The following is a 24,353-nucleotide window of genomic DNA, read 5'->3' as shown; positions in this document are numbered from 1 at the left end:
CCTCTCTCTTTCCACCACTGCCTGTTACGCGGCATGGCAGCTTTCACAGTTTATTGCACTAACTTAGAAAACACGATCGGTCATATTTAACATGACTCTTTAAAACCTACCCTAAGCTGGCCGGAGTGGTAGTTCATCACGTATTAAAGAAATTACCACCCAGGGCTTAGAAGGTTCCAAAACCATGAATTCGGAACATTTATTTCCACTGCCTAAACAAAAGGCCTAAACCTTCTTCTCTTCCGGGTCTTAGACGGACCCTGTGTGATGCACGTGTCTACGCAGTCCAGTTGTCGGTCCCAGGCACCAACGGTCACCTTGACCATAAAAGCATACATTCATTTATTGCCTGGGGTACAACCGATCCTTCCAAACCAAAGGGCTCCCATGTGCATCGCGGCTGTTGGGTTCGGCTAGTTCGCTGCAGTTCCTAACTGACCGTTCTTGAGACCCGGGAGAGGGAAAATAGAAACTAGAGACAAAACCATCAAAACACAGGACACTTCTTGTCGGTCTTCCGACCAAGTCACTTCGTTCGTATTTTAGAGCCTCCGTTGAGACTCCGATCAATTTGCTTCATAAGCACATATACGTTAAATCAAACATACGAACAACTGTTAATACTTGAGTCAGAGTAACTCGTCAAACCATCAAATCTTGTGCAACCATTAAATACATATAACCATCATAATCTTTACATAATTAATTACAACCCTAATGAGCTCTGTCTCCTTAACCGGTCGCAGAGTAGTACGCGATCCGTGGCGTCGGTCAAACCGTAGCGAGGATTTACAACCCTCGTTGACGCGAATCATTTTGCAATACGCTAGTCTCGTCGCGGACGCGTACTCGAGAAACATTGGTCCTTCGAGCCGGATAGTTCCGGATTATCAGTGCAGTTCAGTGCTACAATCAAAACCATGTGTCACTCAGTGTCATAACCTGGATTACGTGTCACAGTGAAACCACATTAAGTTCTTTTGAGTGAAAATAAGGCCCACTTTCAGAGCCCATTCGCTTCATTCAGAGCGAATTGTACACTCAACGCGACGATGTCACTCATTGACAATGTCGCAGGCCACATTAACGGCCGTAACATTACTGCCAGGAGTACTGTAGTGTTCTTCACTCCTCCTGGCACAGAATGCAACAAAAACTAACTCGACGTTGTCACTCGGCAGCGTCGTGGGTCACATTATCGACCACAACGGAAAACTAACTCGACGTTGTCATTCGACAGCGTCGTGGGTCGACTTTGACCGCAACAACAAACTAACTCGACGTTGTCACCTGACAGCGTCGTGGGTCACATTTGACCGAAACAACAAATCAACTCGACGCTGTCACCCTTGACAGCGTCGCGCGTCGTGGGCCATATTATAGGCCGAAGCACAATCATCTCGACGCTGTTACTCATTGACAGCGTCGTGGATCACCTCATCAGTCGCAGTATCAATCAACTCGACGCTGTCACTCACTGACAGCGTCACGGCCCATATTATGGGCCATAATATTACTCCTAGGTTCAATGCAGCATTCTTCACTCATCCTGGCACAAGACCGATATTTCCGAAGACAACGAAACAGCCACCAAACCAGCATCACTCGGCGGTCCAGCAGCATAGCTACTTGATCAAGGATCACCCGAGCAGAACCTCAAAACTGACATCAGCCATTGTAAACTCTTCACATCGCAAAGGTAGGCTCATTTGATCGCCAACTCTTAACACGTTCATTTAATCCCATTCCACAATGCCAAAAACAACGCAATACGACAAATCCATCCACGGTGTCCGTATCGGCTTCGATGGCCATAAACCCACCGCAGACGCGTCTACCTACATTCTACGGGACAATCGAAAGACGGTCATCGTTCTATATCCTCCTTGCATCAACGATCGACCGCAACGAAGATCCGATGCCAGTACATAAATTACAACACCTGCGATCAACCCTGACCGGCAAGGTTGCGACCTGCATACAGGCTATAAGCACCACCGATCCTAATTACAATGACGCGATCGAATCGCTGCGGAAGAAGTTCGACTGCTCTTGCCAAATTATTCTAAGTCACCGCCATACGTTCCGTGACATCTCAAATTCCACCAATACACGCCGGATGCATTGGGTGATCTCGTGGATCTCATCAATCAACACTTCCGCGCGCCAATAAAGTTGAGCAAAATGTAACCTCGTGAAATAACCTTCTACTATCGATCATTCCTCAAAATCAATTCAAACACCGATTGGCGTTGAGAACTCGCACTAAAGGATAAACAGGAAATACCTCACAAATTGGTCCACTCGAATCCCTGGACAAACGGGTTGAACTACGCGCCGACATCAAGCGTAAGGACTACTCCATTGTTCAATCGACTTGAAAATAGGATCCTAAGGAAACTCACGAACCTTCAAAAATAACCATCGCGAGGCTACGCATTTCTTTCAGCAAAGACCCGTCGTCACTCGTATGACGAGCGTAGATCGAATGAAAGACCACAGCGGCTGTCAGAAGAACGGCAGCATGTTAAAACTGCTTAAGGGTCGATCAGTTCAAACACCTGTACAAGCGATACCTGCTGCATCGCTCGTCAAAGACCTCATATGTTACGCCATCAAGGAGCACTATCCGCAGAACTTACGTCGCAAAGATCAACATAATCTTCTTCCTTGATCGAAACACCGCGGCCATCGGAATAAACAATACTGGAGCCGTCGGCGTGACCAAGGATCATAAAGCACTCATCGTCGATTCGGTCACTCAAGACCTTCTGATGACCATCCAAATAACGCTTTGAACCGATGTCATCAATCTGTCCCACGTAGGAAATTCATCGACACCTGTACCTCGACCAATCTCACGACTGAAACCCTCGCCAAAGGATTAAGCATTTCTTTAGGAAAATGTCCAACTTCAAGCGAAAGCCCTACCCGATGACGATTATATCACCGTACACAAGTACGACAACAATACCGTCGAAAACAGCAGGTACATCCAGACGCTGACCTTCTAGACAATACCAGTTATATCTTCGTCTAGTCCGGATCAACCCATTGACCGTACACCCACAGAAGTCCTGAAGATTTACAACCAACAGGCCCAACTGTCCACGTACCTGCACCGACTGACCTGCAGTTAGGCGCCGGATGGCACTCTCTTTACCAAGTGTCGGAAAAAATAAACCTATCATCTCCTGACGGTCCGAACTCACTCTCACATCAGACGACATTAGGATGGGTTAGCGGGGGGAGTACCCCAATTTCCAAACCATGCGAAACACTACCCGTCAAGCGATCACAACCGTACAAGACGACTTGGCGCTTCTTGAGAATTAGAGTAAGGAACCCTAATTCTACATCTCCCAGACGCGGAACGGATATTTGAGGAGCACTTTCAGAGGAACGCACAGAGGAACATCAACAGCAAGATACATTTATCTATTCATATAGACGGGTGTAAACCCTTTATATAAACTAACAAAAGGGCTCAAGAATAATATTGAGTACACAGGTTGACCATAATCAAAATCACACTGACTGAAGTTATACATAGTTACGTAACCATACGCGTAAACATACAAGGCATAAACGTAGCATACTACACGCATAGATCTATCAGATCATTATTCATGTAGCAGTACCGAAATCACAGCATTAGGAAACAAAAGATGTAACGACACCTCAGTTCAAGGATAAATTATCGCAATATGGAGAACTCAAATCAAAGATCTTAAAACGCCTGATGTTAATTGAAATGAAGACAGTACCACGGCCAAAATCGGTTCCAGCAACATCTGCGATACAGGAACATTATTTAGCAACGAGACACCGACAAGGTTAACCATAGCCATGCATCAAAGGAAACATGAGACACCATCGAAAGAAGCCACGGTCAAGCATGAGAACACAATCTGCAACATCTGAATTCATTTCTACATTGTCACGGACTTCCGCGAGTCGAAAACCGACTAAAGAACTCATCGATGCCATTTAGCCAATTACATCTTACAATCACGTCGAAAATCCACGCCACACACCTGCACTCGGAAATGAGCACCAAGCTCAAGCACAAGCAGGTATTCAAGCTACCCTTTTGCGGCCAGACGACGATACTGACCTTGACGGCGATACTCAGGTGTAAATGGTCATTACAACCGGCGTCTGTTGCCGCCGATGTCAACCATCGCCGGTGGAGCGTTATGGCTAACCCACCTGCAGCTAGGGTCGAGGAGTCTCGACCATTCACTATTGTCGAAATTGACCATTGGAACGATTCTTTGTCAAAGGAGAATTGTACGCTGACCTGTATTCGGACAACAGTCCCAACTTCATCAGTACACACAATGAATTGCGCGAATCTCCTTCACCATTATAATCTACGAATCATCTAAATAAGAAACTCATGTTCGTTACAAACATTGATAAATTAGCATCTGGTCCCTCCATTCACACCCCCATTTGAGGACTTGAAACGTGACCATCTAATGACTTACATTTTTTATTTTCAAACGCGTTGCACGCGCAAACATTTTGACATTTAAATTGCCAACACCTTCATAATCAGAATGGAATCTGTTTTTAAATTCTCGCCCGGTCATACCGATTTCTCAGACCCAAACGACATTCTATTCCGTACTTCTGAGCAACTCCTGATTGACAAATTTCTAACAAATCTTCATGAGCGAGATTTCAGGGAAACTTCATCAAACCATCTATCCAGCTGGCAACACATCCAAAGGATGCAGCAACACTTCTGGACCAGATGGCAACGAAAACATGTCAATGAGCTGACTACCGCAACAATAATCAAAGAGGGACTATCCAACAAAGCACGATACCATCGTCCTGCTCAGAGAAGACAATATTCCAGCGGTGCACTGGCACCTCGGCAGAATCATCAAGGTCCACCCAGACTCCAATGGCATCATCTGAACTGTCACCATCAGGACTGGCAACGACGACGCTGAACCAGGGCCTGAAATGGCTCATATCACTACCCAACCAAGCAGACCAAGACGACCCATCCACCACACGGATTATAATCACACCTCACTAGACACATTCAGACATCTAAGCACACTTTAAAAATATTTGATCGGTGTCCTCTCAACGGGGGGAGGATGTTACGCGGCATGGCAGCTTTCACAGTTTATTGCACTAACTTAGAAAACACGATCGGTCATATTTAACATGACTCTTTAAAACCTACCCTAAGCTGGCCGGAGTGGTAGTTCATCACGTATTAAAGAAATTACCACCCAGGGCTTAGAAGGTTCCAAAACCATGAATTCGGAACATTTATTTCCACTGCCTAAACAAAAGGCCTAAACCTTCTTCTCTTCCGGGTCTTAGACGGACCCTGTGTGATGCACGTGTCTACGCAGTCCAGTTGTCGGTCCCAGGCACCAACGGTCACCTTGACCATAAAAGCATACATTCATTTATTGCCTGGGGTACAACCGATCCTTCCAAACCAAAGGGCTCCCATGTGCATCGCGGCTGTTGGGTTCGGCTAGTTCGCTGCAGTTCCTAACTGACCGTTCTTGAGACCCGGGAGAGGGAAAATAGAAACTAGAGACAAAACCATCAAAACACAGGACACTTCTTGTCGGTCTTCCGACCAAGTCACTTCGTTCGTATTCTAGAGCCTCCGTTGAGACTCCGATCAATTTGCTTCATAAGCACATATACGTTAAATCAAACATACGAACAACTGTTAATACTTGAGTCAGAGTAACTCGTCAAACCATCAAATCTTGTGCAACCATTAAATACATATAACCATCATAATCTTTACAATTAATTACAACCCTAATGAGCTCTGTCTCCTTAACCGGTCGCAGAGTAGTACGCGATCCGTGGCGTCGGTCAAACCGTAGCGAGAATTTACAACTCTCGTTGACGCGAATCACCTTGCAATCCGCTAGTCTCGTCGCGGACGCGTATTCGAGAAACACTGCCTGTCCTTTTCTACATTCACGCTTGGCTGCTCGTCGCGTGTAACCCGAGATTCGACACCTCGACTGGATATATGCTACGCCTGGGTCCCAATGTTTGTTGCATATATCCAAGTTTTACAGTAACTTAAAATCTTACGAAACGGAATTCACTAAATTTCTTGACAATTGTACTAGATAATATTAATTACATGTAATCCGACAATATATTGTGCCAGTTACAATTCTTTTTCTTAATAATCTACAATATTTCAAAATTTTCTAGCAAAACATAGAGATAGGTTTTGTTATGCTCCTGTCGAAACCGAGAGTGTTTACTTTCTCAATCTATCAGCTGCTGTCAGCTATCCGCTAGGCCAACGACCCGATGATATCGTCTCTGTCAGTCATAGACAGCAATAGACAGGCGACGTCGTCGGGACAACAACCTGACCAGGTGATCGACAACTTAGTAACGACAATTTTCGAAAGAGTCGATTTTCGAGAACTTTAAAACATCTAGTAACTGGAATCTGTAAATATTACAGAGATGTCACATTACAAAATGCTGGTTGTGTTTTTTGTAGTTTGACACATGTTAGGTTATATGTATATAAATTACGAATTTTTCTTTCAATTCAGTATTTAATAGATGTATTAAATCTAAATGATTTTATCTTCTATCAGGATTTCAACAAAAATTTGTCATTAAATTATAGCTCATAAATGGAAAGCGGAAATCATAACAAATTATATATACATACACATGCTTTTGTTAATTAAGATATAAACATAATAAGATTATAAAATTTGTGATTAGTATAATAGTTAAAAGTAGTGTATATAATAAGTTTCTTAGTTAGTAAGGAAAAATGTAGTCGAACCACACTGTATCAACGTCAGGTGTAAGAACCCAGTCATTCTTTTGTAATAGGTTTAAACACTAAAGTACAAGTAATAAAGAATAACAATACAAATTAATTAATGTTTCATTCAGTGATAAATGAAATATAATTAAACATTTTCTTAAACATTGCATGATAGTCAGTAATCAGTTAATAATTATGCAGACAAGGTACACGCATTATTGTATATGAATGAAATATTAAAAGCATCTCATAAACCTGCAAATAAAAAACACTTTGTAAGAAAAACTATAGAATTATACCGTCATCAGTTAAATAAGATTTATACTTTGCAAACATGTTTATTTCATTTCATGTAACTGAGTGCTCCTATATTTATTGAATAAAATGCATTTAAATGTTCATTGTCATGTCTCCAATGTCTGTAAAGAAATAAACCTTAAAAACTACATTTTTATTAATATGCTACATAAAATGTATACATTGTCTGTTGAATAAATATGTTTATTACAAATAATAATTGACAACCTTGTATACAGTTGATAGTGTTTCTAAAATCTCATGAATTGAATAGTACTGATATAAATTTTCTATTCCTTTTGCTATCACTGTGAGATAATCACAAGCAATCGAAATAATACTTTTTTTTTATTAAGGGTAGCACTTATTTCACATTTCATTTTTCAATAGTATGTATTAATAAGAAAACACTGATTCAAATAAACGTTCGTGCTAACAAATATACACATTAACCGCATTACTTATAAACTAGGCACATCACTTCAAGCTTAAAAATGTGGTGTAATTTATTATTAATTTATATCAGAATGAACTAATTAATAAATATAGGATAGGTTAGGTATAATATCCAACTGATTTAAACATTATTTTTATTTAGTGTTATATCTTTATTTTCCCTTTTTAAATATGCATAAAGAATTTCAACTATCCGAAGTATGTTTTTATTAACATACTGCAACAAATGCATACATTGTCCTTAATTTCTATAATGGATCTATTCAACTTTTCTACTCCATAATTTTTTGATTGTAATTCCCTCATCAATGTCTGAATAAATTCTGAAAATAAAGAAAAAGATATCATATTATTAAATATTGATACTGTTACGTCCCGACAAAGAAAATTCCATTGTCTTCAATTTCAAAATTATGAAAGCGTCAGCAATCAGAAAGTTGGTTCATTGACTGACCTCCTTGGAGTCACCAGCGTCAACAAATTCTCTCTTCTTCTCGAAACGCTGCGTCGAAAATATGTAGCAATGATAGACATTCCAACAGGTCAATATACTAATGAACTCTTTCCTCCAAACCATGCGAAATCAGCATTTTCGACTCTAATAAAAAACCCGATTACGGACAATAGACACACAGTCGGCCATACAGTCGCGAGGTGCGCGGTCTCTCTGTCCGAGGAACGTTTAGTATTGCGAAATACGTCGAGCAGAGTTTCGTGAAAATCAACTGTCACACGAAAAGACTCAGTTCACTCGTTAAATAAAGACTCAACATCCGTACGTCGAGAGGAAGAGAGAGAGAAGGGAGCAATCCATCAAATTAACCGTTTACCGTTTCTGTACATCTAAACATCCGGTGAGTCCAATCAAGATCTGGATTCTCTGTCCTCAGTAATTAAAGGAATCATAATATCTTTTGAATACTCGTTATATTCTCATACTTGTGTACCAATCAGATTTTTGTAACAATTCATTCTTTTATCAAAATATATAATAGTTATTTATTCAAAATTTAATCATAACTTAGTGCGTACTTTTCTAAACCTTGTATCCAACGAGCGAGAGGCTTGTATAAGTCTAGACCGAATCCGAATCCTATATTATCTTTCCTTCACAAAGAAGGTGTTTAAGCGTTGAGTCGGAACATAACATACCGCAGAGTAGTCACCTACCACTACGCCTGCTCCGCACGTAACAATACATTGTACTCAAAAACATTAATTTGGAATAAAGAATGCATTGAAGAAAATAAGATTTAATATTTCGTTTACCTTAAACATATTTCCAGATGTATCCTGTGAGTAAGTAATTGCATCTGTCTTCAGACTATGTTTTTGTTATTTGTCCTAGCATTTCATTCCACACTGTTTAATTACTTTAATGAATCTCTTCAACTTTTCTAGTCCATAATTTTTTGGTTGTACGTTCCTCATCAATGTCTGAATGAATGCTGAAAATAAACAAAAAGAAATCATAATATATTGATACATTGTACTCAAAAACATTAATTAGAAATAAAGAATGTACACAAAAAAATATGGTTTAATATTTCTTTTACCTCAAACATATTTTCTGATATATCCTGCGAGAAAGTAATTGCATCTGTTTTCAGAGTATGTTTTTTTTATTTGTCCTAGTATTTCATTCCACACTGTTTAATTTCTTTAATGGATCTATTCAATTTTCCTACTTCATAGCTTTTTGGTTGTAATTTCCTCATCAATGTCTGAATAAATCCTGAAAATAAAGAAAAAGAAATCATATTATTATATATTGATACATTGTACTCAACAACATTAATTTGGAATAAAGAATGTATTGAAGAAAGTAAGGTTTAATATTTCTTTTTCCTTAAACTCCGGTAGTAATGATATTGTTAAACATACTTCCAGATATATCTTGTAAGAAAGTAACTGCATTCAATTTCCACATGTTTTTCACTATAACCTATACCTGTCAAACGTTACACATAACCCTTTGACCTTATCGTTAGATATATGTAATCATATACTTTAACATGCATACGCATTCAAATAGCATAGGAATTTAAATCGACAAACAATACCACCATCTGCCGAATTCCAAAGGCAATGATTATAAAACATATGGCGTCCAAATGGCACGACGCGGCGTCCAAAAGGAACGCGTCCAATCGGCATCGGCACGGCAGGTCATACGCAGCGATAAAATTTTATAACTCCGGCAATTCTGCGTGTTCCATCATGAAATTTTCAGGGCATTTAGAAAACTCTTTAAAGATTCTACAGGAAGAGTTTCAGACCGATTCGTGCTCCCCCTTGGGGTTATTTTCAAGTTTGAAAACTATAAACATTATTTACAACAATTTGAAGATTGAGTTGACACATGTAGTAATTTTTTTATTAAACTTTGAAGTTTTACCTATAAAATGCCGGTTCAAGCATGTCGATATCTATAATACTTTCCGAGTTATGATTTTTTGAAAAAAAATTGACCCTAAATTTTCAGTCCTTATAACTCGGAAAGTTTAAACAATATCGAGGAACGGAGCATCGATTTTTTGTTCGTACATTGGGTTCTACAAGCCTACAAAATTTAACAAAAATCCAAGACCATGCGGGAAAAAGTGTGATCACTTTGCGTGGAATGGCCCAACAGCAGGAATACTTGAGGCAAATTTGAAGGCAGTTCTGATGCTGTGAAATCTACTATTTTCAATTGTTTTTTAAAAGGTATCGATGTATCAAGAATACTTGTATTACATGTATCATCAATTACTTGATGATATTAATTATGTATATTCTGCATATCAATAAAACTTTTATACAAACCTAATCCAAACTTTAACTTCAGTGAATTAGATTAGATTTGGACAGACGAATATTCGGGCGACCGGCCACGCATGCCAAAATCATTGATATCAGTTAAGTTTGATATTTAAGTCCACCCGTTATGTTTATTGGTTTTTAATTGTCTATAGATGACTTTGTAAAAAGCGTAAATCACAGTAGATGCTATGCCGGTAAAATAGAGAGTGACATTCATGTAATAACAAATGTTTTTTCAAGTCGCCAGAAATCCTTCTCGCAATCATCACTTTTATCAAAAAAGAATCTATTTCCAAAATTTGAGCCAATTCGGAGTATGGAGGTTTTAGGAAGTTTAGCCATGAATTTTAATCAACTTTATCACGCGTTACCATGAGAGAGACGATAAAGTGGTGAGTTAGTTTTCCTTTTTCTGTTTTAACTCCCACTACTGACTAGAGACAGTAATCTCTCGTTGATGCTCCCACAAACGTCTCTATAGTGGGGACATCTGCTGAAACGTTTCTGCTAGAAATTTGAAAACAGTTGTTGCGAAAAACTATATATTATTTTTATTACAAAACTTATTTTCACGCAACTAAAATATATAAATATTGCTGAAATAAGTCGAGTTGGTACATAGCTTCATATGACATTTTATTTGAAAATAATTTTCAATATTAACTAATCAAAAAGTAAAACATACTAAATCTATATAATTCTTCAGTGATACAAATTTAGATTAAAACAATTGTAGTTTAGGTTAAGGTAACAAGCATAATACTTTCTTCAGTATTATTGATGCTGAAATTGTTGATTTATTTCGATGTATTGTTTTGTACTACGAAATAAGATGGACACAATTTTACAAATTAAAAGAAAGAAACTATATCATTGATCATTCCATTGGATACAACACTATACGTACTGCGCAAGTCAAATAGAGTTTAAAAGTTTAGATTTTAAATTAAAATAAAATTATCAAGTAGTTCGGCAAATTCTATAACTGGTATGGATACTCTTAGTGTCAAAAAATGTCATTTATATTACAATCGTGGGACAAAAATAAGGAAAATGTTAGAAAGGAGGATGGTCTACGTAATAAAAATTGTTGGCCCTTAAAAGGGCCGATTAGAATATGCTGCAGCATTTACTTTGAACTGGTGTACTTGGTAACAGCTTTAGTGCCTTCAGAAACAGCGTGCTTCGCTAATTCACCAGGCAACAAAAGTCTGACGGCAGTTTGGATCTCCCGAGATGTGATGGTTGATCTCTTGTTGTAATGAGCTAGGCGTGAGGCTTCAGCAGCAATCCGCTCGAAGACATCATTCACAAAACTGTTCATAATGCTCATCGCCTTGCTGGAAATACCAGTGTCGGGATGGACTTGCTTCAGCACTTTGTAGATGTAGATTGCATAGCTTTCCTTCCTCCTCCTCTTCTTCTTCTTATCGGTCTTGCTGATATTCTTCTGAGCTTTGCCAGCTTTCTTCACAGCCTTTCCACTTGCTTTAGGAGGCATTTTCGTAACGATTTTGTAAACTCGAGACACCCTACAGCAGCGAAAATCCACGACTGAATGCCGGAACGGAGTGGAGACGCTGTATATATGGTGTGAAAGGCAGCCGAGAGCGCACCAATTACGTGCGAGCTGCCGCCTCATTGGTCGGTCCAAACTTCAACGGACAGCTATATAAGCGGAGCTCTCGCTCTGAATCACACAAACTACTTTTATATCTCTTCTAGTTCACTTCACTTGTTTTCAAAGTTACTGAGGAAATGTCTGGTCGTGGCAAAGGTGGAAAAGCTAAGGGAAAGGCGAAGTCTCGTTCCAGTCGGGCTGGACTCCAATTTCCTGTTGGTCGTATTCATAGACTTTTAAGGAAAGGAAATTATGCTGAACGTGTTGGTGCAGGAGCACCAGTATATTTGGCTGCAGTTATGGAATATCTAGCAGCTGAAGTATTGGAATTGGCTGGTAACGCTGCTCGTGACAACAAGAAGACCAGAATCATTCCTCGTCATCTTCAACTGGCCATACGTAATGACGAAGAACTGAATAAATTACTGTCTGGCGTTACTATCGCTCAGGGTGGTGTATTACCGAACATTCAAGCAGTCCTATTGCCAAAAAAAACTGACAAGAAGGCGTAACTCTACAAAGAATTCCAGCATACAAATGGCCCTTTTCAGGGCCACAAAATATTTTAACACGCAGGAATCTCTAACTGTTCATTCATTTTCTCTTTTATTTTACAATTTGTGAACTTGTAAAGTATCTTACTATTTTAACGTACGTACGTCATGAAGAAAGTGACAACAAATTTTAATACATTTTTACTATAATACGGTACTATTTAGAATAACTTTTTAATTCTAGTAATAAAATATCTAAGTATTCAAACTGTTTGAGATTAGATGAAAGTTGAGAAGTAAAAGCTATACTATTCAGAAAATTCCACATTCCAAACACCTGGCCCAGTTGTTTGCAGCAAATGTTTTATTTTAATTGGGAAACGAGTCCCCATAGTCTGCGCGCTTGCGCTGTTACGAGAGAGTAAATCCAACAGCGAAAGACAAAGGTAGTCCCGGTGGCGGTGAACCTCTCACTCGCACATCACGGTAGTTGGCGAAAGCGTCTGGCAGGCAAAAAGGATGGGGCCACACATGTATATGATGCTCTCTACTAATTCCCATGACAGTAAACAAGCCACTATCCCGCAACCAGATTTACGATCTATGTATGTGTTCGGCTTTCAAGCGGAGAATTGCGGTTTTTCAAAGAGATCTTCGAGCTCTGTTCTTATTAGAAAAATTTCTGGGCTTAGAAGAAAAAGCATTTGTATGCTTTGCTGTATGTCTTTAACTTTGCTTTAATGCACTGTATTTAGAAGTTGTAAGTGCATCAGACGGCAACAGGTATCTAAAATATACAGTAATAATGTTTGGGAAGTTCCTACTTTGTTAGTCTCTGAATGAGAATTCAAATGTTAATTGTTATTGTTGAAGTGGCTATAGCAAAAATGGAGGGCTTTTTAATAAAAGAAAGAGTATCAAGAAGAAATTGTCATTGTTGTGTGTTTTCTATTTTACATTTTCGTGTATATTATATTCTCTATAAATCCAATAATTATATAAATTAGCATAAATATAAATTGTAAAGTATTATAATTCATTCGGATAAGTTATTCGACCTTTTTTCTTAGCTTATTGGTCTCCTACACATTCCCAACGTTTTGACGTTTAATTTGAGGCACCCTGTGTATAATATCAATGTTAACTTAATATTTATCGTTACTCGGGCTACTGTTCGCTCTCATCCCGCTCCCCGCTCTCTGCGAGGTTTTCAACCGTATAAAAATAATACCAGCCGTATTATGCCGTCAAGGTGGCAATCTTGACCACGACTGTTGTTCTCATTCTCTTTTTTCAATTTCAACTATTTTTATGTAATCCACAGTCTATATATATTAAGTAACTGGCCAGAACATCTGGATTTCTTTACTTGCTTTCACCGAGAATTTTCACGCAGGAAAAATAATAGCTCCCTTTCTATCTAAGTTTTATTGGTACAAGCAAGGCAAAAAACCCAGATGTTCGAATTAGTTACGTGCCGATAGTTTTTAGTCCTACTCAGTGCAACGAAACCGAACGTGAAACAGAACGCGATATCACATTACCGGACATTGCATCTTGGTAGTTCAAATTATGAACTTACTGTAACGTGACGAGCCAATTACGCAGTTCCCTTTGCTCCCGTAGCTCGATTGTCGTATGCGCAGCGAACTTCTGATTGGGTAGAAGTAAGGTGGAGGGGAAAGCAGAGTTGCCGCTCTATAAAAGAGCCATGTTCTGGTTTTCTCAACGTAGTTCCAAACATTTTGTCATCGAGTTGCAATCGTCTGTAAGTAAAGTACATAATGACTGGTCGTGGAAAAGGAGGAAAAGGATTGGGAAAGGGAGGTGCGAAGCGTCATAGAAAAGTTCTTCGTGATAACATTCAAGGTATCACTAAGCCGGCCATTCGTCGTCTGGCTCGCCGTGGTGGAGTGAAACGTATTTCTGGCTTGATTTACGAAGAAACGCGAGGTGTTCTGAAAGTATTCTTGGAAAACGTTATCCGAGACGCTGTCACTTACACTGAGCATGCTAAAAGGAAAACCGTTACAGCTATGGACGTCGTCTATGCCTTGAAACGGCAAGGAAGAACCCTCTACGGTTTTGGTGGTTAAAGTGTCATTCTTCACTTTTATTCAATAAAAACGGCCCTTTTCAGGGCCACCATATTTTTCTTGCGTATGAATTCTCAGTTCCAATGATCCATATTACAATCCTAACATTTTTATACCCCCATATAAGTGATACTACCGTGCATTACCTTTTATGTAAGTTCATAAAAAAAATATATTCTGTGCAGAAAATTTGAATTGCACAACATTTTTTCTATTTAAAGTGAGTTTCAATAAATAATAAACACCATGAATTTTTTATTAACTCTGCGTTATTTCTTGGCACGGAAGGATGTCTTTACGCTTTAAAAATCGAACTCGAAGTGAAAAAAAGACACGATAGAAAAGTCGGTTGTCCAATTAAGAACAGAAGAGACCAGGACTGCATACAGTTTATTATCGAGGCCTTTAGGTATAAACAGCTACAGGCCTATAGGTCCGATGACATCTTGTTTATTGTATTGTTCTGACTAAAAGTAGTGTTTCTAATATACAGGGTGTCTCAGCTAAAGGAGGCCATCTAAATATTTCCTTTATCTTTAATGGTACAAAAAGTATCTATGGTATAATTTAAATGGTATCACAGAAGGAATACCGTAGAAGATAAATTTTTTTATCCGATTATTTTTCATAGTTTTTTCAAGGTCATCGTTATTTTTGATCAAGGAAACTTCTATTTTTCTATATTCCATCTTGAGGCGGCTGAAAAAATACATTTGAATATGCTTAAGTTATGACCTGAAGGGTGATCTGGAGTCTTATTATAACATTATATGTTGAGAATTATAACATTGAATTATAAACACTAAGTTCAAATGTGATTCTAATATTACCCTACAAGTTTATCATATTTTTGGTACTCAAGATCACCCTTTAGGTTATAATTTAAGCATATTCAAATGTATTTTTTCAGCCGCATCAAGATGGAATATAGAAAAACAGAAGTTTTCCTGATAAAAAATAACGATAACCTTGAAAAAACTATGAAACATAATCGGACAACAAAATTTGTCCTCTACGGTATTCCTCCACCGACACCATTTAAATTAAACCAGAGATATTTTTTGTATCATTAAAAATAAAGGAAATATTTAGGTGGCCTCCTTTACCTGAGACACCCTGTATAACACAATTCATTTTTGTGTTCTAGCTGACGCATTATTATTAGTAATAATCCAACACCTTCCCAAAATATACAGATTCGTAACTAACAATAAGTTCATGTATAAGTTAATTTAACAGTTTTATTTTTTATACCTGAAAAAAATCGGTGCTACAGGTTTAAGGAATTGTATGCCACAAAATCTATAATCGTTAAATTGTAATTAGTGTACGAGTGCAATAAATAAAAATGTAAAAGTGGGGGATGCATTGGTTATGCGTTAGTGTATATCGTTGACATATGAATTCTTTTTTATTTTTTAATACTGAATATAATACGGAATAGATTTAATACTCTGAAGATGTGGTTTAATACTCGTCCGTGATTTAATTTATTACGATGAACACGGCATTTTACAACGACCGGACAAATTAATATCGGCATGTTCGGGATTTTACTCAAAGGCAAACTGTACAGCTACGAACAAAGAACAGCACCAACGTAGCTGCGCAACATTCGTTTCAGACATTCTGCCGAATACTTAGGATCTATTTTGTACTAAAAAATCTCGACGACTCCCTGCAGCTACGACAATTTTATAAAGAATTAGAAGTTAGTTACATATTGTTTTTTCAATACTTTTTACTTAAGACGTGTAAATACCTTCCAATTAAATTCCAAATTGAGTGTATTATAGTATACATTCGGGGTTTCACTTTTATGGTAAAAATATCTTTTTGAACCTAATTTTATGATTCTTTTTGAAAGGTGGAAGTTACAGTTTATAATGATATGGGTACAGTATATTTTAAGTTTATTAAAATGATCACGAAAGTGTTCTTCGATTTAAAAAAAATGGGGCCCTGAAAAGGGCCGATTGTTGTGTAAAAGGCGGAGCCTTAAAACTTAAGCTCTTTCTCCACGAATACGGCGAGCAAGTTGGATGTCCTTTGGCATGATTGTAACTCGTTTGGCATGAATAGCACACAAGTTGGTATCCTCAAAAAGTCCAACAAGGTAAGCTTCGCTGGCTTCTTGCAAAGCCATCACAGCAGAACTTTGGAAACGAAGATCGGTTTTGAAGTCTTGAGCTATTTCACGAACGAGACGTTGGAAAGGTAATTTTCGGATTAAGAGTTCCGTACTTTTTTGGTATCTTCGAATTTCTCTGAGAGCTACAGTTCCAGGCCTATAGCGATGAGGTTTCTTCACTCCTCCCGTTGCAGGCGCACTTTTACGAGCAGCTTTGGTAGCCAACTGTTTCCGTGGAGCCTTTCCACCGGTAGATTTACGAGCGGTTTGCTTAGTACGAGCCATGTCGATGAGAATAAAGTGTGCTTCGTTTAAACTCCGAAACTACAGTAAGGCAACGATGATTTTGCTTCTCTTATATGCTTGTAGAGCAGAGTTCCACCTCTGCTCTGATTGGTTAAAGTACGCGAGGTGGGGAGAGCTCTGTAGCGCTTGACGACAGGGGTACGAGCGATGGAGGGGGAAGGACAGCTGGTACAGCTATATAGTAGTTCGACTTTGGACAAATATCACATTATTCTGTTGATTCTGTTGACTTTACGAAGCAGCGTACATTAGTCGAAATGAGCGGTCGTGGAAAGGGAGGAAAAGGATTGGGAAAAGGAGGAGCAAAGCGACACAGGAAGGTTCTTCGTGATAATATTCAGGGTATCACGAAGCCAGCTATCCGTCGACTTGCCCGCCGTGGCGGTGTAAAACGTATTTCTGGTTTGATCTACGAAGAAACACGTGGTGTTCTCAAAGTTTTCCTTGAGAACGTTATTCGTGACGCGGTCACTTACACCGAACATGCAAAAAGGAAGACTGTTACTGCCATGGATGTGGTTTATGCTTTGAAACGTCAGGGTAGAACCCTTTATGGTTTTGGTGGTTAAATTGCTATCACTGCCATTAAGTTCTTACTTAAAAACGGCCCTTTTTAGGGCCACCAAAAAATTTAGACATGGAACTTCTATCATTTCAACTTATCCGTTAATTATTATCAAATACACATTATTTTGATACTATTGTTGATTTGCAATAACACTTTACTCGACACAAAAAGAATGCCAGTAGAAGTAACAATGTATATTATAATAATATTAACATCTGGTAACAATATTTTTGTTTCGTAGCTACAGCAACTGCACTTAATTTTCCACCACTTAATTTCCTGTTACCTACGTCTTGTGCTTCCATGTATTACATACAGAGTGTCCAGGTTGAAGTGTGACAGACCCGTTATACCGTAACTATTAATGATCCAAAAGTTGTTGACATCAAAATTGCACGATATAATGGGAACTGTGTTTTGGTTGAAATACAAATTTCTTTACATTATTAGTTTAAGAGATATGATGGTCAAGTTCTGCTTTTTAAATGGAAATATATACATATATATATTTTTTCGGATCATAAGATAGTGCTTTTCAAGAGGAATTTATTAAGCTTTAATGTATACACCCGATTTTAATTAGCTTTCAAGATATTACGTTTATCAGCGATATTTACCGATTTTCAGCGGATACGTCTCGATTCAAATAGCAAGTCGTAAAAGCGACCCTATTGTTGCGATGAGACCTCCACACCATGGGACACTTAGAATAGTGAATACTATAATTATGTAAAAACCATCAGTGGATATAGAGTTAACCAAATTATTAATAATTCTTAGGCGAACATTTAAAAAATGTTAGTACATTACAGTTTAGAAATTGAAAGCAAAATTTATTTTAGGATGAGAAAAATTAATATATAATACTTACTCGTTAATTTCGTGCTGTATATAATTTCCTGTTAGAAACGCTGTCACAGCCATGGATGCACTCCTTTCCCTTGGCTAGATAGCCAAATATATAGCTGATTCGCATAAACAAATGAATAGACAATTAATGTTTAGCAACAGTACACAACCTATGAATGAAATGAAGAAATAAATGTCGAATGAATGAGTATCTGTGTCATATGTATGTAAACAAATGAGTTGTGAAGAACGTGGAATATTATTGATGCTCCATATACTTTGCTTCGTAGTCAGAAAGACTTGTCTATAGAAACTTGAGAGCAGGAAATTATCAAAACAGGAACTGTAATTATTTTAGCATGTAAATAAACAAAATAGTGAAAATCAACTTATGTTAATTTTTACAAGACAAATCCTCAAGTATTTCTCCAAACTGAAATAAAATACTCCGCTTTGAACCTTTTAAATCCTAACCGACATGTTCTATTGTTGCTGGTCAAAGTTAAGGTGTATATCATGATTAATATTGTATTCCATTTATAATTATTCGTACAACGATACACTCATTCGTCTTCATCACTGTATCATACTACAGTACCGAAACAACATCGTCAAGTCATCAATAACCTTCTACAGTCCAATTAAGTATGTGCTCGAAATCATTGATTTAATTTTTCTCTATAAATATTTAGTTAACTAGTCTTTTACATTGTCTAGTTCTATTTTATACAATATTTATGGTACATCATCTGCATTCAAAGTTGAAGTACCTATTTGATAACATAAATGGTAGGCATAGCTCATGACGCACAAAGTACCTGTGGTGGTATTACATTTCACAATTAAATGTTATATTTTATCAGCAACAAGTAGGCTTCAGAACAGTATTAATTTTTAAATTAGAGAAAATTGAAATTGCATTATGTATAATAGTGTACAAGCACTTTTATAAAACTGAAATATCATTTCAAAGCACCAAAGTATGGTGATTCAGAACTTCTCGAATAGAGTGTGCGATATTCTAAATTAATGCGAGATAAGTTCTTAAATAAATCCACTTCTATTTTCTCGTCTACATTGTCGACCATAATTGAGTATTATTAACCAGATTAATGGTATTATATAAATGACTATAATGTCAACCATTTGCGTCGTGTCTTCTTGATGATTGTATTTCTTTCCGCATAAAACTCTTGGAATTTCTGATAATATCTAAACTCTATTAACGGCTGATGTACATAAATTGATAGGTTTAATATTAAGACATCTATTTTCACAAGAGAAATCGTTTTGGATTGAATATTCTCCTTTTTTTACTTAATTTTCCAGATTGATGTAATCCTGAATAAGAACAACCGTGAGACTATGTCACTTCAGTCGAATATAATAGCTGAAAATCGACGTAAATTCGTCATGCAACGACACCGTTGAAAACTACTGACAATAACTGAAACTTTACATATCTAATATGTGCTTTGAATCGAATAAATAGTTGCATAAATCATAAATCTTTCCGTGTTAGTCCAGGATTCTCAGTAACGTGATATTGGAAACAGAAGGGAGGTCTCTCTTCCCGGTCCGCGCCTTTCCTACTAGTAGCCCGATTTCTGAGTTAGTCGCGCACTCTGTGAACGGATCGTGAAAGTTATATTTACCCAGTTATTGTTCATTTTGTGTAAGATGGAGGAGAAAAATAGTTCTGGAAACACTGCAACAGTGGAAAATTCGGTGGCAAACCCGTCACCTGCGAAAAAGTCTGTAAAATCGAAGACAAAATCACAGCGTACTAAATCGTCGCATCCATCAACTGCGGATATGGTGAACGCTGCTATCAAAGCGTTACAAGATCGCAAAGGATCGTCACTTCAAGCTATCAAGAAATACATAGCAACGACGTATAAAGTTGATGGTGAAAAAATGGCGCCATTTATTAAGAAGTACTTGAAAACTGCCGTAACTGCCGGGGCGGTGGTGCAAACTACGGGAAAAGGTGCCTCTGGCTCGTTCAAGCTGTCCACATCTTCGAAGGGTTCCGAATCTAAGAGCAAATCCAAACGCCTCGTGAAACGGACTGTATCTGCTGCAGCTGAAAAGAAAGCTGTGGAGAAGCCAGCGAGTCCTAAGAAAGCGACTGTCCCGAAGAAAGCACCAGTAGTGAAGAAACCGGCCGCGGCAGCCAAGAAACAATCTTCTTCGAAGAAAGCAGCTAAAACTGCTGCTGCTAAGATAACAGAATCTGTGAAACGAAAGGCAGCACCACCACCGAAGAATTTGTCAAAAGCGAAGAAAGCCACAAAAGCGCCAGCAGCAAAGACGAAAACTCCAAAACCAAAAACAGCAAAATCGCCGAAAATCGCAAGAGCAGCGGCGAAAAAGTAATTCGTTGAAGAATACATACCAATTGGCCCTTTTCAGGGCCACAAATCTTATTTTACAAAGAAACAATCTTTGTTTGCACTCGGCAAGATTTACCTGTTCATTCCAAATTCCTTTCTCCTTTAAAATAAGATTTTGATACAAATTTTATGCAAAATGTGCATTTCCTTTGCAAATCTGCAATGTGTGTTATCTTATCGGTTTACATACATGTATTGTCTCCGTAGAATCATTGCTTCATACGACATTCTGTTAGAATCATTTATTTGATAAGCGCTTTTTCTAAGGTAGGTCGTTCAAGGCAAAAGTAAATATTTGTTTCTATGCAGTGTTCTGAAAGTAAGCGTAGGTTCAAGAATATGTTTCTCACGCGAATCACTTTAGACACACAATGTTGTTCATAGTGAAGTCATTAAAGTTCAAATAAAATTTAATTACTGGACAACAACAATTTGATTATTGAAAGTATAAATTCTCGTTTTATTTTTAAAGCATTTACTAACTTGGATTTTCCAATTATATTTCAAAATGTACGTACAATAGCTTTCCTTTTTAATAAAATACTGAAGTGTTCGTAACGCTTTAAATTGAAATGAATGCAGCATGTCGTTAAATATACAGTAATGCTTCGAAATAAGCAAGTGGTCTCTGCTTCGAAATAAGCAACTCCGTATCCCCTCTTCTTTGTTTCAAGTCGCCCGCAAAGTGAGAGGTACGAGAAATGAGTGAGAGGTCCATGAAAGCGCGAAGCCGATGTTTAGTGTAATAAATTTCACGCTCGACTGAGCAGTGACATCGGTTAGTAGAAGAAGGATGGAATATATATAATGCTTTCTCAGTCTGGTATATTTGCTTCGAAATAAAGCATAGTGCGAGAATGAGAGGGCATGCTATATTCTATCCTTGTCCAAAAAATAACATCGCTGCTCGGCCGATCACTTTATGATTTGCCGCTACCTCGGATCTCTCACTCGTTTCTTGCGTTCTCTATCGTCCCGTTTCGAGAACAAAGTCAAGCCGAATAGCATACCTGCTTCGAAATAAGCAACTGTTCGGTCCCGAGCCACTTGCTTATTTCGAAGCATTACTGTATTTGAAAATACTTGTATAAGTGCTCAATGCAAATTTCCCATAGGTTTAGTAAATATTTTATGGTTAGCAGAAACTCGAATCAGATCTGTATTAACATATGTAAATCAATCATTATCTTCCTTTTTTATCAACTCTTTAAAGTTTTCTCATAACGCTGGAACTGCACTTTAGCAACAGTAAACAACAATTTACATTCAATTGCATTTAAGTATCTTTGTAGGTACGAACTCTTTTAAAAAATATGTGGGTAAAAGATTATAATTAAATATGATATCGCAGTGCATACGTACAGTATCCCTGTATAGGGATACAAGTATTTTATTTTACTTTCAGATCTTATTAATTGTTCATTAAAACATATGAATATAATATGTACATATCGTGTCGTTGTTTACAAATATATATTTTTCTATTTGTTGCCCCGTAGACCCTTCAGGTCCCGGTTAAATAACCATCAGGTCGAAGTTTGTACCAGAGTCTATGAAACCGAGGTCTGGTCGACCACTCTTCATTAGGGTCATGAACCGTTAGGCGCTTCGCAATTAAACATTGAGAATTCCCAACAATTGCGGAAAAACCCACAGTAAACCTTCCACTTCCTCACCTTTACTCCTTCACACCTCCCGCCACATTTTTCCATCACTTTCTCCGAAATCAAAAAGTCCTATCAATCATAGCACAATTTTTCTTTCCGTTTGCATATTCCTTCCCGCGTTTCCACCAATCAACGATAGTTCCACCCATAGACAATTTTCATTATTGTACATACATACTCAGAAAAGAGCGTTAGAACTCCGATATATATCTTGTGCTAACAACGCCTCTGGTAAACTATATATACACTGCCATTGTACACCACATACTCTGTTAGTGAAATATATCTTCATATTAAACCAATCAGTCTACTCAATTCTTTCATTAAATTATTCGAGGATCACTGAGACATTTGAGAGCGAATCAACGATCTCAGGTCAAAGTATTATACAATATTTATGTTGGAATTTGGTGCGCCTATGTGTGGTCCGGGACATACAGGATGCAAGCGCCTTCCCCTTCTCTTTCTCTTCCTTAAAAAGGTGAAGTGGGGCGGCGCGGGTTTTCGGCGTGGGGCGATGGCACTCTCTGCCGGCTTCAGCGATTAGAATCAGATCTGACTCGTCATATAAAGAATAATAAGTGAACACAGTCGTTTTATTTTTACCCACACAATCAGAACTTTCAAAAATTTATTTCTTTAATTATTTTCATGTCCTACGTAAGTAAATATACACTCAATTATAAAGATTAGTTATTTGGTTATTTAAAGAAACTAATTGTGAATATATCAATGACCATACAATGATATGATTAATTTGAAATATAATCCCGAATTGAATCGTAGAGACCCGAAAATTTTGGAGTTCCGTGTATTCGTACGTAAAAGATACTTTCGGAATGTCGCTTGACTCCACCCGATTTTTTCTGATTTAACGTATAATGCACTCAGGTGAATGATGCATGCGAACATAGCTTGTTTTTAATAGGGGATTATATACATGGTAGTAAATCATCAAGCACCTATTGTAAGTAGTGACTTTTCTGATTTAAGCTCTTCATTTTTTTTTTTTTTTTACTTCGCACAGTATAAATCCTGATCGGACCTGAAACTATTGAACTTATTCTTGTCTGTAAAAATGTGAGAATCACTCTATTACATTACATATTTCACTGATGTACTCGTCATTATACGTTAATTCCAGTCTTTCATTTCTATTCACTTTACGAACAAAATATATTTCAAAGGTTACTTTACCGTGGTATCATTGGTATCGTAGAAATTTGCGTATAGTATGTGCTAGCAAGTGCTTATTTTAAAGCGTTCAATAATTTGTATTGTATTATGTATTACCTTTGTGCTTTGTATCATCATTCGAATAATAGTCCATCCGATAATTTTTCTAACCACTTCTTCGGTTACTTTCTGGCAGTTTAAAGTCTATACCAGGACCGAATTTAGATTTCTAGGACTCGGGACTATTCAACCCTCAAAGGACTTCTTTGGTTAATAAATTTGGTTCAAACATTGAAATTTATTTTTTTTTAAATTAAATAACATTTGATCATAAAACAGGACAATAGTGAAAACTTTAATTCGACATTTTTTGACATAGTAAATGGAAAGCTTATAACGAGGTCCCCTTCAAAGTGGAGCCTAGGATTACGTAGACACGGCACGTGACGTCAGCGATTCGGGACGTCGGTATTACAGCAGATTTTTCGTTGGGCCTGGTGGAGCCACTTGCGTGGTCTGGTACGAACTTGAAAGGTTTAATTCTCAGCTAGCGTGTGCGCAACACGATCTAGGAAGGCAACAGTGCCTCAAGTATTTTTACAAACACATTCAAACGCTCATCTCGCCAGAGGTATCGCGACGATACGTCTGAAGAACGAAAGGGAAACATTGCCGCGTGGTTAGAG

The 24,353-nt window shown here is 37.8% G+C and overlaps 6 protein-coding genes and 1 long non-coding RNA gene across 7 annotated transcripts; 4 read left to right on the top strand and 3 right to left on the bottom strand.

Annotated features, from left to right (window-relative positions):
* Positions 1-6,355: 6,355 nt before the first annotated feature.
* Positions 6,356-8,869, bottom strand: LOC123987796. Its single transcript, XR_006829398.1, has 3 exons — positions 8,828-8,869; positions 8,013-8,736; positions 6,356-7,881 (listed from the first exon to the last, which is right to left on the bottom strand). It is a non-coding gene; the product is annotated as an uncharacterized LOC123987796 (long non-coding RNA).
* A 2,113-nt stretch (positions 8,870-10,982) lies between these two features.
* LOC114881357 (histone H2B) lies at positions 10,983-11,906 on the bottom strand. The gene has a single exon (XM_029198120.2). It carries the CDS (start codon positions 11,862-11,864, stop codon positions 11,493-11,495), a length of 372 nt encoding a protein of 123 aa, XP_029053953.1. The 5' UTR covers positions 11,865-11,906; the 3' UTR covers positions 10,983-11,492.
* A 215-nt stretch (positions 11,907-12,121) lies between these two features.
* On the top strand, positions 12,122-12,536 carry LOC114881362 (histone H2A-like). The gene has a single exon (XM_029198125.2). It carries the CDS (start codon positions 12,122-12,124, stop codon positions 12,494-12,496), a length of 375 nt encoding a protein of 124 aa, XP_029053958.1. The 3' UTR covers positions 12,497-12,536.
* A 1,693-nt stretch (positions 12,537-14,229) lies between these two features.
* LOC114881363 (histone H4) lies at positions 14,230-14,619 on the top strand. Its single transcript, XM_029198126.2, has one exon. The coding sequence runs from the start codon at positions 14,263-14,265 to the stop codon at positions 14,572-14,574; it is 312 nt and encodes a 103-aa protein (XP_029053959.1). The 5' UTR covers positions 14,230-14,262; the 3' UTR covers positions 14,575-14,619.
* A 1,916-nt stretch (positions 14,620-16,535) lies between these two features.
* Positions 16,536-17,022, bottom strand: LOC114881361 (histone H3). Its single transcript, XM_029198124.2, has one exon. The coding sequence runs from the start codon at positions 16,988-16,990 to the stop codon at positions 16,580-16,582; it is 411 nt and encodes a 136-aa protein (XP_029053957.1). The 5' UTR covers positions 16,991-17,022; the 3' UTR covers positions 16,536-16,579.
* Positions 17,023-17,236: 214 nt separating this feature from the next.
* LOC123987793 (histone H4) lies at positions 17,237-17,629 on the top strand. Its single transcript, XM_046285792.1, has one exon. It carries the CDS (start codon positions 17,269-17,271, stop codon positions 17,578-17,580), a length of 312 nt encoding a protein of 103 aa, XP_046141748.1. The 5' UTR covers positions 17,237-17,268; the 3' UTR covers positions 17,581-17,629.
* Positions 17,630-20,043: 2,414 nt separating this feature from the next.
* LOC114882425 (histone H1-like) lies at positions 20,044-20,845 on the top strand. The gene has a single exon (XM_029199313.2). The coding sequence runs from the start codon at positions 20,109-20,111 to the stop codon at positions 20,805-20,807; it is 699 nt and encodes a 232-aa protein (XP_029055146.2). The 5' UTR covers positions 20,044-20,108; the 3' UTR covers positions 20,808-20,845.
* The last annotated feature ends 3,508 nt before the right edge of the window (positions 20,846-24,353 follow it).

Source organism: Osmia bicornis, chromosome 5, assembly GCF_907164935.1.
Source record: "Osmia bicornis bicornis chromosome 5, iOsmBic2.1, whole genome shotgun sequence".
Classification (NCBI taxonomy): domain Eukaryota; kingdom Metazoa; phylum Arthropoda; class Insecta; order Hymenoptera; family Megachilidae; genus Osmia; species Osmia bicornis.
Note: the sequence above shows the minus strand (reverse complement) of the source record. Positions and strands in the feature narration are given on the sequence as shown.